Raw genomic sequence first — 17845 nt, 5'->3', positions numbered from 1 at the left:
ACTCTCCCGCTTACTCCCCTCTAAAACATTTTGGTCCTCTTGATTTTGAATACAGCCAAAAAAAACAGACTGTTCCACTTGTGTTCAGTCGTCTGTACATAGAAAGAGAATATTTAATCAGGGGTTTGTCCTGAATTATTGTATAGCTGTATACATGTTGTACGTTTTGTATGTAGTTTTTTTCTGAAAACGGTCCTTTTGTTGTTGCCAATCCGATGAGTATGAGACATATTTGTAAAAACAAACCCCCAAAAAACAATAGCAACATTGTTTATTAGTATTTTGGGGCAGACAGTATTTTGTATACATGGTGACTACTGGTTAGATTCATTCTGTGGATGGAACTGTGACTTCAAATGTGGAAAGTTGGAGATAAATTCCCTCAATGTCACATTGTTGAAATGACTCTGAAATTATATCTTCAGTGTAATTGAAAAATATTTATTTATTTAAAAATGTTGATACTTAAATAAAAATATTTCTGAGCGGAAGACGATGTTGTGGTGTGAGTTAAATATTTTGGTCTTTGCGCACCACTGAGTGCGCACAGTGGCGCACGTAACCTCTGGTTGATATCAGCACTTTGGCCATTAAATTATACTAAAAAAGACGCTGTGAGAAGACAATCAATATAAAATACTGTGTGATAGTCTTTGGTCAAAATGGTAACATGAATTACATACACACATTTAATCTCGTCCTGGCTGCGCTAACATGTGCAGTGCATCCATTTAGACGCCAGACCCATTTTTTTTGCAATTTTAAATATATATTTTCATCCCATCTTACATGTAGGTACAGCTAATGTGCGTGAGGGGTGTTTGGTGTATGAGAAGACGACTAAAACGGTGATTGACAATGTTCAAAATGTCTGTCAAAATGCCAAAAATAAATTGGGGAGGACAAAAGTAGTCCCAGCGTGCACTACGGACAAGCAAAGTGTACTTGTGTATCTAGAAGAAGCTCATTAGGCAACATGAGCTGAACTCCACCCTGAAGGAGTAAATCAAATGCTCAATAATCTTTATCACTAAGAGGTGATAAATACGTTGTTATGGGGTCCTTTTATTTGCTTTCCCTGGGGGACACTCAACGCAAATATCACTGCCTGGCCCTTTGGAGCTTCTTTCAAGTTTAGTCCCAGCTGAAATGATCCCTCTCGTGTGACTGAGTTAATAATCACCGTGGGTGTATAATAGTGCATCAGGAGTTTGCATATCTTAAGATATAGATCTAACATGAAAATGAATGAGGAAAAGACAGTTTGGTGTCCATGACCCACATTATTCTTATTGTTCTTACGCACCAGTGTGGTCCAGTTTATTGTCGGTTTTATGAGCTCCAGGTGTGTTATATTAAGACTTAATATAAGCCTCTTCGGCTCAACCAACATCATGTTTAAACAAAACAAAAACATAATCGTTAGTTGTATGAAGCTATTTTAATGGCAAATCACTAAATCCACAAAATGAAATAATGTGCCAAGTAAAATAATACGCAGCGTCCTCAAACATGAATTCAGTCTTGAAGGCAAAATACTTATGTTGGCTATTCTGGTAAAATAGGTCTAAAAAGAGTAGATATGTATTTGTTATTATTTCAAGTTAAAAAAATATGTCATCTGATCACCAAAACATCGCCATAAAGACCAAACCAGGAGTTGTTCCAGTTTTGTTCGCCTATTTTACGCACCACTACAGCTGCTCTCTGACTGAAGCTTTGGTTCTCAAAATTACATTTACTATGTTGAATAGGCTTAATATATATATTTGCTTTACTGGGAACGTATCTCTATACTTTTATAAATGGCGTACAGCACATTATCTGCATCAGTCTGCCTTTTTGGATGTGAATTTTCACTTGTAAACTTTCATTTAATTGTTCACTTAACCATTTTAACAAAACTCAAATATTTGCATTTGTTAAGATATGGGATTAGACTATTTTGTTAATTGCACCATAGAGCCCCATTTTGCTCACAACGTCCTCTGTAAAGCGCCCTTTATCCATTCAATAGCCCGGGGGTATGCGCCCTGGGGGAGCTTATACGCTCGGTGCTCCAAATGCTCAATTTATTTCTTCTTAATTTTGTGCCGATCAATTCATTGAAGCAAAAAGGACTACGGTGTCTTTTTAAAAAGAAGAAAAGGGAATTGTGGACGTAACCTTGACGGAGCTGAGGAGAGGGCTCCCCTGACGCTGGAGAGCCGCTTGAGTCAACAGGCGCCCATCTAGCAGACTCGCCCTTGTCTTTATTCTGGCTAATTTTTTATTTACGGCTTTTCTTTGACATGTCTCTTATCTATCAGATTAAAAGAACAGCTTGTAACAAATCAGTCTGCACGATTTACAACAGCATTAAAAGGGGACAAAGGGAGCAGGCAGTCAGTACCTGAGAGTCTGGTAGACGGCGCGGCGCTGCAGCTGATTCGATGGTTTGAAAATACGCACGAAACAAAATACTTGAATCCTGAAAAAGAGCCTTTGTACGTTTCTTTAGAAATCAAGCAATTCTGCATGACAAAGGACAATTAATAAGCCGTCTTTTCACGACCAGCAGCTGGTTTCCCCGTCAAGGAAAGTTGGAAAAAATTCAGACTGAATGCGCGCAAAAGCCCTTTGCGCGCAGACAGCAACCCAAGGTGACCCATTTGGCACAGTTAAAATAACCAAGCCGAAGTAAAAGCGAGGGAACTGTCAAAAACATTTAAGCTGAAATATCTTGAAATTGCAAATCCCTTTATGTGGAGGGACGCTGCCGATGTGGGTTAGTCGTACAAAGGAGGTGGTTAAGTTGGAGAGGCTTTGGAAACGGACACGTGGCTTCTCAATGAGAGCTCCTTTGGACCCGCGTGGCTTGCTGTGGCACTGCACATTCAACTACTTTAAACTTATCCAGCTTGGTAAATGTTTATACTAAATCTAACATGTTAACATACAAACTTTAACAAAATAGTTTATAAACTTTTTAACACTTTGGACATGTAAAACGTGTGTGTTTACTCATTTTTTAAAGAAAAACGCCTGCTGCTCCAGGCTTCCAGCCTCCCTTGTGAATGTAGAGAACTGGGTCATTGTTGGCTGAGGGGAGGCTATTTTCAAGAGGATGTTTTTCAAAAACAAGTATTTAATGGTTCAATGCACCTTTATCTTCATATAAGTACTTCAAGGCGTTTGGTGGCGTTTTTTAGTTGGTGTGCAGCTGTTTCCTCAATACATTGGAGGACAATAAACTGCTGATATCGAAATATGAGTGATTTTGTCTGTGAATTGGCAAAGGTATTACCTTTGAATTAACATTGGGAATTCAGCTTAACATGAATTGTGTTCATAGTCTGTATAAAAGGTTTTGATATATATATTTTGGTACAGCTTCATACGAACAACTCAACCTGCATTTCCAGTTGCTCTCGATCTTTTTTTGCTTTTATTTTTTTTAAACAACTGTGGTTAAAGTGGTAAAAATTAAACAGCTACATGTTTCATTGTGGAGCTGTTAGTGGTGACAAAGTGTGTTCATCCCGCTGAAGTGGCAGGGAAGGAAACCGCATTGCATTGAACTCCGACTGTTTTCTGCAGCAACATTTGAACCCATTCAGCTGTGTATAATCTGTTTAACAGCTAATCAGTAACGTAAGATGAAGGACTGGCACGCAGCGTCCCTTTCCCTTACTTCCCCCCTCTAATTGAATATTCAACGCGCGCACCGTGCTCTGCCTTTTTCAGTGAGCTTGAGAATGCGCCTTTCTAATTCTCGGTCCATACACAAGCAGTGTCAAAGGTCGACAAATAATGAACTGCGCAGACATGGAAGTGACCTCTGCAGGCGCAACCGCTGCTCCAAACTGAATTATGCATGCTGAATGGGGTTTTTGGGCAAAATATTTGATTTGACATTTGGATCAAATATTACAGTGGACTTTTTTTTCACAGTCCACGTGTAAACATGAACACGAGCCGAGACAACTGGAAAATGAGAGGCCTACCTGGTCAATGAGGTATAAAAACAACATTTAAAATACATTTATTGTGACTTTAGCCAGTTAAAATATTAGGTATGTGATAAAAACAAACCATACAATTATTATTTATTGCACCATGTCTTCATCTCTAATGGTCTGTGTTATTTAAAACACTTGTTATGTATCATCACTTGAGTACTACTCTGCATTTAACACTTTGGATTTTTTTAGTGGTTTTTCGGTAGTTAGCAGTTAAAAGTGACAATTTGTTGTTTGAAAGGACGACAGAGAGGCAAGTGCAGGTCCTTTGGTGAATGGAAGCTGAACGCACGCCCTCCGCGCGCACAACCCACGCGTACACGCGTAAACACACAGACGCAAACTGGGGCAGGGTTCAAAGGGCGACGGTGTTTTCATCTGTAAAGACAGGATAATGGTCCTTTCTCGGCCACAGTATATGTTGATAGTTGTAGCGCGTAATGCACTGAAGCACGCGGACTGTCACAGTGTGACTCTCTGTTTATCCCGCAGTTTAGTGGCTCCTTCAGAAAGGCAGTGTGGAGCAGGAGCGTCATCTGGTGGCAAAGACCAGAGTTAGCTGAAGAACATGGAGCTGCACAACCATACTTTGGAGAATTTTGACAAAATAAAACATATATTTTTATGCACAGTTCAACAATTTCACTGTAGCCTGCATTGTTATTTCGGAATAGTAAACGATAGGAACACACAATATTCTATAGGTCCCAACCATATCACATGTAACAGACTGCAGAATCACATCTGATCTCCAAAGGGCCCCAGACCACGTGGGGGACCTGAATACTCCTCATTCTCACAGCAGCACCGTGACCTCTTTCATATTGCTCCTCTGAGAAGCTGCCAGTGGGATTGTATGAAAGTTATGAAGTTCACTTGAAGCAATAGAGGCATTTCAAATTATGATGTGAAATTTAGCATCTGATATTATACATTGTTAGACAGTTATTGACATGTGGATGAACAAACCAGACAGTCACGTGACGTAGGCACTAATTCGACAACATCTGTGAGCGTCTGACAATTGTCTGATTGGCTAAAATACTTCAAAAAGAGAGAGAGAGAAGCAAAGCTTCATAACTAATTGTGTAAGCAGAGAGGAATAGAGGGGGATGAAGGAGGACGAAAAGACAACAAGTCCGGAGGAAAGTTAAAACCTTGAGTCCTTTACAGTATGAAGCCTGTTTTACAAAAATGCTAAAAGTGTGCTTCAATGGCAAAAACACTGCAGTCAATAACAAAGCTCGTATTTGATGTGATAGTTGAATAATCTGTGTGTATAGTTTTATAGAACACTGTAATCTTTCATTCATTTTGAGATGTCACGAGTATAATGTTAAGACACATTTTACCTGTTGTTGTAATGATTGACACCCAGTCCATGTTCTCTCAGATGACATTCAACAAATACACAGAGAAGTTAAAACAACTGCTAAACATCTGCTTGAGACCTCAAGTAACATTTATAAAAGCTCCTTTTAACAGGTGTTTACCAGGTTGTTAGAATTTCACTGCTTTGCATGTTTCAATGAAAGCCACGTGAACCAGTGACCTGTGTGATTTTCAGAACTTTTTATTCTCATAACTTTCTGTTTTAACAAAACTCATCAAGTATCTTTTTTACATTACTTCAGGTGCCGCCATCAGATACTTAAAGCAAAACTCTCAGCTCAGTTGTTTTTCCTTTGAATACAGAGGCTTCAGTCAATCATTTTCAGTATCAACAAGTATACAAAAGTTACAAAACAAATTTAAAAAACAATTCTCCTTTTTCAAACATTTTTTTTTTTTGGTTGAATAAAACACTGCAGTCATTCATCCAGTCCACCCAAACTTCAGTAAAACAAATACTGTCACCTTAATAACATCCGCACCTTTAGAAAATACACGGTCGACTCCCATCCCAACTATGTTATGTTCATGGGTGGTAAAGCTAAATACATCAGAACCTTTGTTCGTTTAAATGCAAAGAAAATAGACAAAAACCTGGAGATACCATCATCTGACTTTGACTCAAACACATGAAATACAGTCAGCGTGCACAAAGTCAACCTCCAGTTCACTGTCAGCGGAGCAGCTCCAGGGTTTCACTTTTGATAACATCACATACTCTTTACTCTTTTCTACAATGACGGTTCTCATTGTTGTCAAAAAACAAACAACAAAAAATGGACATAAAATAGCAAACAATTACGGAAAACAAAGATACACATGAATTAAAGTTCCTCTGTGGGTAAATACTATCAATCTAGTATTGAAATCAGAAAAATAAATTTCCTTTTAAATATTAGTTTAAAACAAATCACATTGACATCAGCTTATCACGGAGCCAATTAATACATACAGCATATAGATATCACGTTTACTTCATATCATGTGTAGCTTAATAAAGGAATAAATAAACACATCTTTGTCGATGTGATCAAATGTGTGATTGTTTAACTGTTTCTTTGTCAGTTCTTCAGTTTACTTTACTCCCTGTATTCAGAGCCCTTAATGTCCAAAGATAAATTCAGCTCAGCATATTAATATTAATATATATATATATATATATTAATATAAAGGTCTGAGACAGAATGAACTCTGGCTGTCAGTAAATTCAAATAATCCAACTCTACATCATAACATCATGGACACTGATGGCATGTATTTGTTTTTAGTCAGATTCTTCTAAAACGGAGGCTTTTTGTAGTAGAATCCAGACATGAAAAGATATGAAGCCCCTGAATTGACACGAGCAACTTTTTGTCCACTTTTCCAGTGACGACCACAAACTGTTTGGTGCTCACTAGAAACCTGGTGACCTGTTTATTTCAGGACAAAAGCATATTTTAGAATGAGGGAGGAGGAAAGAGATATATATTTTAAAAACGAATCCTTTTTCATTCGACAAAAACAACAACTTATGTTCCTCTTACGAGCTTTTTGTGGAGGTTTCAGCCGCATGTCTTCATCAGTGGATGGCTCAGTGAGCTATCTCCATGACAACTGAATAGACTCCATCATCTGACAAAGACCGAGAGATGCGGTTGAAACCTCTTGAAAAAGCAAGTAAGAGGACCTTGAGTTAATCCTCCTTTTTGTTGAACTACTTTTTACTTGTTTTTAAAGTCTTCTGTGATAATAAACGGAATATCTTTCCGTTTTTGTAACCATTTTAAAACATAAGTTGGGCGCTGGGAAATCACTACTTTCTGATATTTTAAAGACCAAACATTTAATCGACTAACCGGGAAAATAGTCAGCAAAATAAAAAAAATCTTTAGCTGCAGCTCTAGATCTCAGTCAAGCTTAAATGGCTTTCACATATATCACGGCTTCCTCAAAACTTTCTCAAATACTGACATTTTATAAAGGCTTTCCTGGTATTCTGTATCTTTACACACACAGCCAGTCCCACAGTTAGTTACAGCAGTCACTCGATCTGTCTGTGGCTCCTGCTGTCAAAGATCATCGACCTCCTCTGCGGCTGGTAGAAGCAGCTGGTTGACGTTTCCAGTCTCTGTCCACTTTTTGGAATGGTCATTTTGTTTTGAAGGGCGATCCCCTCCGGCGTCCTTAAATTGTCCGCCATCTCTTTAGAAAAGACATTCGCTGCCGAGGCGTCGTTCAGGCTCTTGATGGACGAAAGGAGCTTGCCGTCATCTCCTGACGGAGGATAGTCCATGATGGGAAAAGGAGGGCTGAGCAGGATGAGACTTTGAGGTCTCTGTCTGTTCCTGAAGGACGGTCTTTGTAAGACGTTCCCTCTGTTGGGTCTGGGACAATCTACAAACACTTCCAGACTGGGCGCGTGTCTCCTCGTGATGACTGGCAGCTCTGGAGTAGATGTGGTCTTCACAGACTCAGCAACATGTGGGTGTTTTTGGTGTTTGGGTTCAGGCTCTTTATTCTCCAGCTCCTCCTTTAGATCTGACATCACTGGAGGTGCGGCATTGCTTTTCTCTGCAGTGGTTTTAGGATGTTCCTTTTCGTGTTCCTTCGCTGCATCGAAATCCTTCTCGAGTCTGGAGGGAGGTATCTGGCTGTACTGCACCTTCGGAGGGACGACTGGCACAGCTTTGGCCTGGCATGTTTTTATCATGAAGGCTGTTCGCACCGAGGACACGCTGACCGGGGCTGAATTTCGGCGTAGAGGCGCCTGCCGATCACTCAGAAACAACTCCAACTCTGAGGGAAGCCTGTTGTTCACAGACTCAGAGGAGGTCAGTAATCCTTCCTGACCGGAGGAAAACGCTGATGAATTACGGTTCTGCTGATTGGAAATGTCTCTGATGCATCGATGCCCCAGGTCTAAATTAAGTGAATACGGTCTGTGTTTAGAAAAGCAATTTTCCTCTCTTTTCTCTGCCTCATAAGACATCTGCCGGTAAAACTTCTGAGATGATGCTGTATTCTTCTGTTTTGTTGTGCTGCATTTCCCTGTGTGAGGTTGTGCTGTGTTACTGCTGCTCACACTGATCCCTGACGGCAAATGCGTCCATTTAGTCTCTGGTTTGCTACTGGTAGCCTGAGGAACGTTTCCTGAGAAGTGTTCAGTGCTCTTAACGAGACACTGTTTGTTGTCATCAACTGAAGGTGATGAAATCTGCGTTTCCCCACGAGTGCCGAAGGGTGACAGCTGCTGAAACAACTCCTCTATGTCAGGTGAGTGGAGCGGACTGGTAACCCACTGCTTGGTGGAGCTGAAATCCTCCCAGGGCTCCACCAAGTCCAGCTCCTCTGGGTTTGCTCCACATCCTTCGTCGTTGTAGAGGTTTGGCAGCTCCAAGGCGTGACGTCTCTCCTCCAAACACACCGACAGCCTCTGAATAACCTCCGACGCAGAAACCCCATTCTTCTTTGCGGCGTCACCGGAGTCGTTTTTGTCTCCTTGGGGGATTTCAAGTTTCTCAGATCTTTTGTCGGTATCATCTGCTCCTGAGAAGCCTACACCAGTTGGAGTATCCTCTCTCGTCAAAGGCTTCACGGCTTTATCCAAACAGGTTTCTTTTAAGGCAAGCTGGCTCTGTTTTGTGTCATCTTTGTTTAAGGGTTTGATTTTTAGATGCAGCTTCTTCTCTTTTTTTGCGCCCACCATATCAGCGCGAATGCCTTCTGTGTTATTGTGAAGAGAAAATAAGATGTCAGACTCTGAGGGCTGTTTCTTTGCAGAGTCTGATCCAGTGGGCATTGCGCGGTCACTCAGAGAGGTGTACGAAGGCTGATCCCGAAATAACAACGACAGAGACGGAGAGCTGCGGCTCCGTTTCGACTTAACATCCATTGTTAACTTCATGCCCTCACAGGGGCTCTTGGAGTTGAAAACGGGTTTGAAAGTCTCATCCAGCAGGTCGATTTCAGGTTCAGTTATCTTCAGCTCTTGGTGGAGGTCAGACCATAGTTCTTTCCCAGTAGACGATCCCTTGTCCTGAGAAAGTATGAATAAGAAAACATTTAGAAAAGATTACATACAATCAATGATTCCACCACTCATTTATAAACCAAGCAAACATAATTATTCTTATATATCTGAGAAGTATTCACAAATCCCAGTTGTTAATTTGACTAACTTCTGAGAATTGGCTGGACCAGCGATTTAATCCGAGGTCACCAACAATTAACAATACCGATACCATGTGGTGTTCGATTTACTGTTGCTTTTTATTAAAATATTTGAAACCTTTTATAGTCAAAAAACTTCAACTGAATTTGATGTTAAAATACACACGGAAAACTTAAGCCCCAATCAAACACAGCATCTGTAATTCTGCTCAAGCGGACGCACAACTAACATGATTTACCGGTTGCATAGTTATCTGCCGGTTGTGCAGTTCTTTCCCAGGAGATGGCGCCGCATCTTTGCCTTCTCTTGCATTATCATTGGACGCTGGTTCCAGCTGCAAAGTATTCACCCCTCCTTGACCTTCTTGCAATATTTCTTTGCTTGCTTCTGAATAAAAAAAAACAGGTTTTTCAATGACATCTTATAACACATGTATGTACTTTCACAAGAAACCTAACTTTAGCATGTGATCACGTGTCCTCACCCTCTGGCAGGACTCTCGGGGTCGGCTCCTCTGTGTTTTTCCTCTCTGCTCCTTCCTGCTTCTTGGGCTCCAGTTGGGGGAAAGTGTTGCTCTTTCCACTGTTGACGCTCTGCTCTGAGCTCTCTTTGCAAGGCTTCAGGGCAGCAGCTTTGTCCTTGACGTGCACCCTGCACGGCGTGCTGTTGGAGCTAATAACGGCTGACACACGCAGGGGTACGGACACGGCAAAAGGCTCGGATATGTTGACAGCTCTGCGCTGATGCCTCGGTGAGGACTCCAGCGGGAAGAAGCTTCCTGGGAAGGAGGGCCGAGAGGAGCTGTTGTGCGAGGAGCCCGAGTACAACATCCTCCTGCTTTTCGGAGAGGTGGGCTTGTAGCCGCTGAGGTCATCACCTTTGAACACCTTCAGTTGCTCAGGCAGTGTTTTTTGAGGGGGTGCAGAGGCACCTGGTGCCCCTTTTTGGTCCATGCTAGAGCTCCAGCCACCTGTTGCCCCTCCAGTTTTCGTCCCTTTAAACTCCCAGTTTGCATCTTGTTCACTCAGATCAAAGAGCGAGTCAGATCCCAGCGTTCTGGACTTTACATCCGGAACAGAAATGCTGCCGGATCCACTGGCTTGACTTTTGTTTCCTGTTCTGTCATCATCTGTGTGGTAGAAATAAGTGTTACACCATCATATTCATTTTGCCCTGTGTTTAGATTAAAGGGTCCAGGTTTTAGCCCCACCTGTTGGTAAGGAGCACAACGACTCCATGCTCCTGGATGGACGAAGAGCTGCCTTTTCTGTTTGAAAACACATTATCACACTTTGACAACAATATTTTAAGTGTCGGGAAGCTGTAAAAATGTTTAAAAAACAGTTTGAAAATGTATTTAAAAAATGTGTATCGTTTGTTGACATGGTTAGATCATTGTTAACTCTCCCTTTGGACATTTTACCTGTCCCTTGTGTTCTTATGAACACACTGCCGTTCCGGCTGAGTTTTCCCTTCGAGTCCACAGACCGTCCCAGGTTGAAGATGGACTTCCACTTCTTTGATTTCCCAGAAAACTTTCTCCTAACAGACCAACAGAGATTATTAAGTCCAGTGCTATCAAACAGCGCCCTGACAGTCATTCATAAATACAGTAATTGTGCATGAATCAAACACTTTCAATGGACTGAATCCAAATCTGTCATACTTGCTGTCTGATATGTCTATGACGGTGTGGTAGAGCGTGGCAGTGCTGGTGTCAGGCAGACTGTTCTCTCGCTGACGTTCTTTGTGCACAGGATGGTTTGGACTTAAGGAACGGGCCTGAGCTTCTTCCAGGCTCATCAGTTTCATCGGCACACACTGGCCGCTGATCGGGAGCGTGGCATACTTCTCCCCACACATCAAACTCGGTCCTGGAGAAGTATAATAAATCGTTTGGTTTTTTTAAATGGGGAATTAGCAAATCCATAAGCCCAACAAATCCCCCACAAAGGAGTTGATATGTATTTTTTGAATACCTTCTTTGGGTTTGAATTGCACAGAATCACTGAAGATCTCCTCTGTGTGGTTTAGAATATACTCAACCACTGACTGTTGTATCCGCACCTCCTGGAAAGCCATGTCTCCATTATTACAGGACGCCTCAATATCTTTAGATCTAAGAAAATGAAAGGAATAAATATTAGAATCCTTTGAAGAAAAAATGAAAGGAGCAAAAAAGTACAAATCTTTTAAACTGGAAAGTATTTCGACATTACCGTCTTCATTGAAGTTTTTTTTATTTTTATTTTTTTTATGAGTCAAGTGTTTGAAGCACATCTGTGAAGCTAAACTCACCGTAATAGATTTGGAGCCCAAACCAGGGCCAGGTTACGTGTATGCATGTTTGTCTGGGTGCTTAAGGTGGCGAGGTGGGCCAAGTGTTTCGTAAGGTACTCCAGAGTCCTGAGGAGAGTTGACAAACACTTCTTGTCGCATTTATTACAACAGAATTCGTAAAATCTGGAGTCAGTTGGGCAATTGTCTTCACTGCTGTGAAATGAGTGTAAAGGGGCCAAAGTTTACCTGAAGTGAGGGGTCGGCAGTTCTTTGATGACCCCCTGAATGTGTAAGAGTCTCTCATGATCCCCTTGGACCGAGACCACTTCCTGCATGCAAAACAGAAAGATGTCAAAAGAATTCACCGAAAGAAAGATTCACTTTAAACTGACATTATGCATGAGTAAACATGATGCCAGGTCAAATAGGTGAAATAATCAATAATACACTATACTGTACACATCCTGCTCAATGACTATGTTGTTAAGAGTTCATTCCTTCCAGGACAACTTGGCTAGAAAACCGAAACTCGGTTTTGGTGTTTTTTTTAAAATATATTACGCCTTGTGAGGAACTAACTTTTCCTAAAACACTGCAGTACTGGAGTTTTCAAGCACACGCAGCACCAGATGTATTAATGCCAAGGTATGCTAATGGCCCGTCAGGGAACACAGAACGCTTCACAGAGAGCATGAACCAGGTCTTACAGTCAGGGATTCCTTCCCTCCTGCTCCTCTCTAACGTCTCTTTCACATCTGCAGTTCATCCAGAAAATGCTAAATGTAGATATTGTGTCTCGCCGATGTTGGCCCCACAGGTTACCAGATACATTTGGAAATTCAAATTTGAACCTTAAACCCCCCTGAGATCCAAAAGGGACAGCAACAACATGTTTTAACCTTTGAATAGTGCATTGTTAATACATTGTTACTTGCCAGAACTTCTTGGCAACAGTGTTGCCCACAAAAACACACATAAAAGATAAAACAGACAATAATTCAGTCTCTTACAATGAGTTTTTTATACAGTATATGCAGGGACATCTTTTTATGATCATAAGCAGCAAACCGACTACTTTTAATAACAAAGATGAAGAATGATATTAAATCATACTTCATTACTTAGTACAGTCTGCTCTTTGCATTCAGTTCAGTTGACATCTGCTAATGATACTGTATTCTCCAGGGAAGAGATGAAACCAGCTGATCAATAGTGAGCCAAAGACAAGAAGCCACATTCATGAAAAATTGTAATAAATAATGTCTTCATCGTGTTGCCACAACTCTGGGACTATCTGATACTAATTACCGTTTGTAAAGCATGAATCTGCCGTGAAACCACGCCTACAGGCCACGCAGGATTTGTTTTTTCACTTCAGCAAAACTGTAAACGTGAATGTACTCACGGTGAATCTGCTGTACAGCTCGTACGTGAGCAGAGGATTGGGTAGCTCCCTGAAGAACAGCTTACATAAGGAACCCACACAGTGGATGTCCTGGAGGTACACTTCCTTTGTAAGGTCAGGGCACGCCTCGGAGCAGAATTCCTGCCTGCACACACACACACACACACGCACACACACACACACACACACACAGTTGGCTGAATGCTTTGATTGTTCCTACCCCTGCTAACTGTTGCAGTATGTGGCATAATAGATTGAGGTCTATTCAGTCGACTAACGTTGTGGGAAAAAAAAACAAGCAATGCTAAATGCTCTCAATACTAATCTGAGAAAACAATATTGTGGAAATGAATGAGAATCATATATTCAGCCCACGTGACTAAAAACGTATTTGATGTAGGAGAGCACAATTTTCCTTAATTACCAGGATGTATACACAAGTAATTATAGAGAATGTAAGATTAAACCACTGCTGCTTTATATTGAAATCATAATTCTTATCAACTAATGCCTCATGTTTTTTATGACTTGAGGTTTGTGTTGCCTCGAAAGCATTACCGTACATGTTGCATGAGTACCTGAGACGCTGGATATTTGAGGTGATCCCCGACAGTCTGTAGATCCCGTCCACAATCCCATGCTCCTCAATAAACTCTGCACATTTCTTAAGGACCTGAGGAACTGAAGTTAAGAAACTGTTATTAATATGTACTTTTAGTCATATACCGGCCTTGATGGGCACGCACACGTCTTAAAAGCAGGAGAAGGAACTGTAAATCGAATGTTTCGGCAGGAACAATGCACATACGGTTGACTTCATGGTATATGGGTTTGTTCCACTAGGTCTGTTTTCTATTCCTTAGGGCCGCTGATTGTAGGTGGACTTTGACAGGAAGTTAAAAATGGTTTGTTTGTTTCAGAGGAAGGTTGACACACCCAGTCCTTTTAGCTGGTATTACTTACGACATTTCCTCTAATAGAAAACGGCTTTTGAAATGTTACCACTGACCTACACAGCTTTATCAACTACAGTACATCACCGTAACTGTGGCTTTACAGCGAAATCACATGTACATGTGCAACTCTTCTCAGATATAAAGAACAGCTTTCAATTTGGTTTTGGGGTTTTTCAAAGTCTGACATGGACCAACACATGTTTTACCTCTAAGCAGTGTGAGGTTTTAGGTAATGAGTAATGAATTATGTGTCGGTGCAGGTTTAAAGAAGATACGTTGTATTTACATTTGAACATCAATAGTTAATATGGCTTAATGTTCTTTCACAGAAAAATTATTGTATATTAAAACAGACATTTTCAGGTCTTTTGAGAGTTTTAGTTCCATATGCCGCCTTACACGTCTAATGCTTTTGGCAAAATGAATGAATGCTATTTTATTCCATTATGTCCTAGTACTTAGTTATTCTTTTGTAGACTTTTCCATTTGAACTACACTCTTATTCCCATGTCTCTTGTTGTTGAATGAAAAACAAACTAAATCCATCCAGTTTTGGAAATGGTTCATTTCTCAGACATTGCCGCAGACACCAAGAATCTGTCATTGACGTTCTCATCTATTTGATTTAATTGGACTTTCAGCGACATGCCTGTGGTCAAATTTACTTCTGCAGCCTTCATTTAGCGCCTCTCAGTCGCTGCACTGAGGGAAGATCTCTGCTTCTTGTCGACTGGCAACAAAAGTACAGTTTGGACAGATTTCTAAAGGTACTTTATGATCATGCATGAAATCAAATCATTTCATGGTGTGTTAAGAGGTAAACTTTAGGTTACAATTGGACTCAATCTCAACACAGAGTCCACAGATGCAACTTGTTTGTTCACACAATAATCTTAAACGTTCCATTAAACGTTGAAACTGCAGCTGCCACTCCGTGGTTGGCTTTACAACAACACGTGACAGCCCTGGAGTCTTTCTTTTGGTCGGGTTTTATGAACGTATTTTATGTTAACATTGAACTTAAAGGTGCAGGACCAGATTAACATGTACCTTGTCACACTGGCGAAGTGAAAAGATGAAATATGTGCATTTCCTCCTCCCGATGATTCATGTTTGTATATCTGATGATTTAAAGTTTGCTTTGTAGAGTCTGAATTTATTGTAGTTTTACAATGACATGAAATAAACAACAAACAACTGAACATAATCATGTTTACTTTTCTCTGTGTGAGACAGGAAACACTGTTTTTTTCATCCAACACAGATTTGTTTATTGATCATTCTCTATTACTCATTATTATTTGACACATTTCAATGTTTAATCATATAAACATGAACGGTCAATCGTATTTTCTCTCTTTAAAGACTTCTCTCACAAATACCGAGAGATTGTGATTGTAAGTGTGCAACTTTGCATTGTCATTTGTACAAGTGGGGCATGAAAAGAAAAGTTAACATCAACTTTCTGTGCAGTTGAGATGCATAAATGTGATCTATTTCAACACTTAACTTTAAACACAAAAGTAGAGCTACGCAGGGAACACGTGGGCATCGGGTACACTTTAACTGCTCACAGATATATCTAAACGTGGAATCGTTGTTGACGGTCACTACTTCTTAATCTACTTTGTGTCTGTTAGTTTGTCAGGAGCTTGCAGTAATATTCAAAAGCAGGAACAAACTAATGCAGTACCCAATCTAAAAACACAATATGTCTGCTGGACATCCATGACGGAGAGGTACGACACGAACCTCCTCCCTCACTTCCTGCACTCAATGCACCGCCTCACTCTTACTGGTCTTCCTTAAAGTTACCCTCAACACCGCTATTCATATGCCTCTGCACGTGGGATACTTCTCTATTTTGGACATATCATGGTCCCCCCCCCTCCCAAAAAATAAATCACAGATGATGGTTGTAACAAAGGAACATACGATCAAATGACATATTCTCCCAAACTGAATACTTATTTTGATATTTAATGATGCATTTAGTTTCTCTTCTGTTTTTATCACAACTCATGATTTTCTCTCATCCACAGTCAGCAGCACCGCCCAGTCGTTTGTCAGACATAAAACCAGCCATAGGAACTATAGTCACCTTAAATTGACACAAAAAATGCAAGAGCCACACCCAAAGTCACAAATGACCATTTAATACAGCCAATGTGTGAATGAATGGCCTTGCTACAGTAAATGTAGAACACACGTAGACCTACTATTCCTATATATACTCTTTGAACAAAGCCTGTATTTGTTACATGAATATACTTTTTGTTTTGTCTTTCCTGTCCTAATTTAGCCACATGATGTGTATGTAAAAGGTTATTATAGCTATAATAATCCAGAAAATGACTAACAAACCTTAATTGTCAGTATAAATATTATCCTCTACATATGAGTCAAGTAATAAATGACAGAAATTGTGTGTAGTTTGATGATAGCTGTTTGTAAAGGAGTGCTGGTTGTAAAAGAAAGCTAAATAAATAGTTTACCATCTTGTGCAGAGTTCTGGAGATGTTCTATCAGGTCACAGCCGAACACATTTTCACTTCCTTTCTTTTTGGACTTCTGCTTAGTCCCTTTATTCTTCATGTGGCTCCAGTTAGTAGTCCCGATGATTAAAACAAACAGATCCTTGGGAGCGCAGCGATCGATCCATATGACCCCGACAGAGGTTGAGTTAGTAGGTCAGAAAAGCAGCCGCGTAGAAATCCCAGCGAACGGCTCCGAAAACTCTGCATCCGCTCACATTCTGATTAACCACACTGTTGGAGGCTGAGAGCAGAAGTGACGTCACATTTTGAACTTTAAGTCCTTTAGATTGTCACAACTTGAAGTGATGATCAATGAAAATTCCTGGTGTAGCTGCTGCTCGGCTGGGACGTGGCAGTCTGTTGCTTTATCTCTGAAGGATTTTGCAGAAACAGCATTGGAATCGGTCGGTTTCCTGTTGTTTTTTCTTTTACCCCCAGCCAGTCTCTCTCTGCTCCTTTTTATCTCCTCCTCTTTTCCTTCATTCCACAGTCTCCCCTTTTCACTAGCTCCTCTGTAGCCCAGGAAGCATATGAACAGAGGCAAATCCCCTCAGGAGCATTGGTTTTCATTTGAAATCAGATTTCCACTTTGAGATTTCTATATTTAGAGATGGACTCGTGGCAGCGATTTATGAAATGTTGAGACTGTGTAAAGAGGAGGGAAGTCAAGTGAGGGGAGGAGAACAGCTGACTTCTGTTTCTCTCCTGGTTTAGGAATTACTGACCTCCTCTATCCATTTTTTTTTCATGTGTCCAAACTTGGAGCTGACGGGAAAGCTGCTCTCTGCCTTCCTGAATGCTCCCAATGTGTACAATTTCCTGTGCAAAGAGCCCGGGCTCGAAAACAAAAACAGACGGGTCCTGAAGGAAGAGGGAAGTGGGAGGTGACTGAAGTGAGGGCCTGAAGGGCACAGATGGGAAATGGGGGGGGGGGGGGGGGGGGGGGGGGGGGGGGGGGAGGAGATGGACGACACACATGGTTCTCTTTACTAACTGCTCTGCATGTTGTGATTTTCTTTTTCAAACCAGACTGCAACGTTATCACAAAGACGTAATCAAGGATTGCATTAAACGTACATCTTTTACCGCAGTGTCTTTATTACTTCCTGTCTTCACTAAAT

General features: G+C 40.9%; 1 protein-coding gene across 1 annotated transcript; it reads right to left on the bottom strand.

The window, feature by feature from the left end:
- Positions 1-5564: 5564 nt before the first annotated feature.
- On the bottom strand, positions 5565-17124 carry arhgap31 (Rho GTPase activating protein 31). The gene is made up of 12 exons (XM_079283691.1): positions 16683-17124; positions 13810-13912; positions 13232-13376; positions 12073-12155; positions 11845-11952; positions 11526-11665; positions 11213-11420; positions 10970-11088; positions 10757-10813; positions 10031-10675; positions 9785-9933; positions 5565-9411 (listed from the first exon to the last, which is right to left on the bottom strand). The coding sequence occupies exons 1-12, from the start codon at positions 16780-16782 to the stop codon at positions 7417-7419; spliced, it is 3852 nt and encodes a 1283-aa protein (XP_079139817.1). The 5' UTR covers positions 16783-17124; the 3' UTR covers positions 5565-7416.
- Between the last annotated feature and the right edge of the window lie 721 nt (positions 17125-17845).

This window comes from Melanostigma gelatinosum, assembly GCF_949748355.1.
Source record: "Melanostigma gelatinosum genome assembly, chromosome: 14".
In the NCBI taxonomy this organism is placed as follows: Eukaryota; Metazoa; Chordata; class Actinopteri; order Perciformes; family Zoarcidae; genus Melanostigma; species Melanostigma gelatinosum.
Note: the sequence above shows the minus strand (reverse complement) of the source record. Positions and strands in the feature narration are given on the sequence as shown.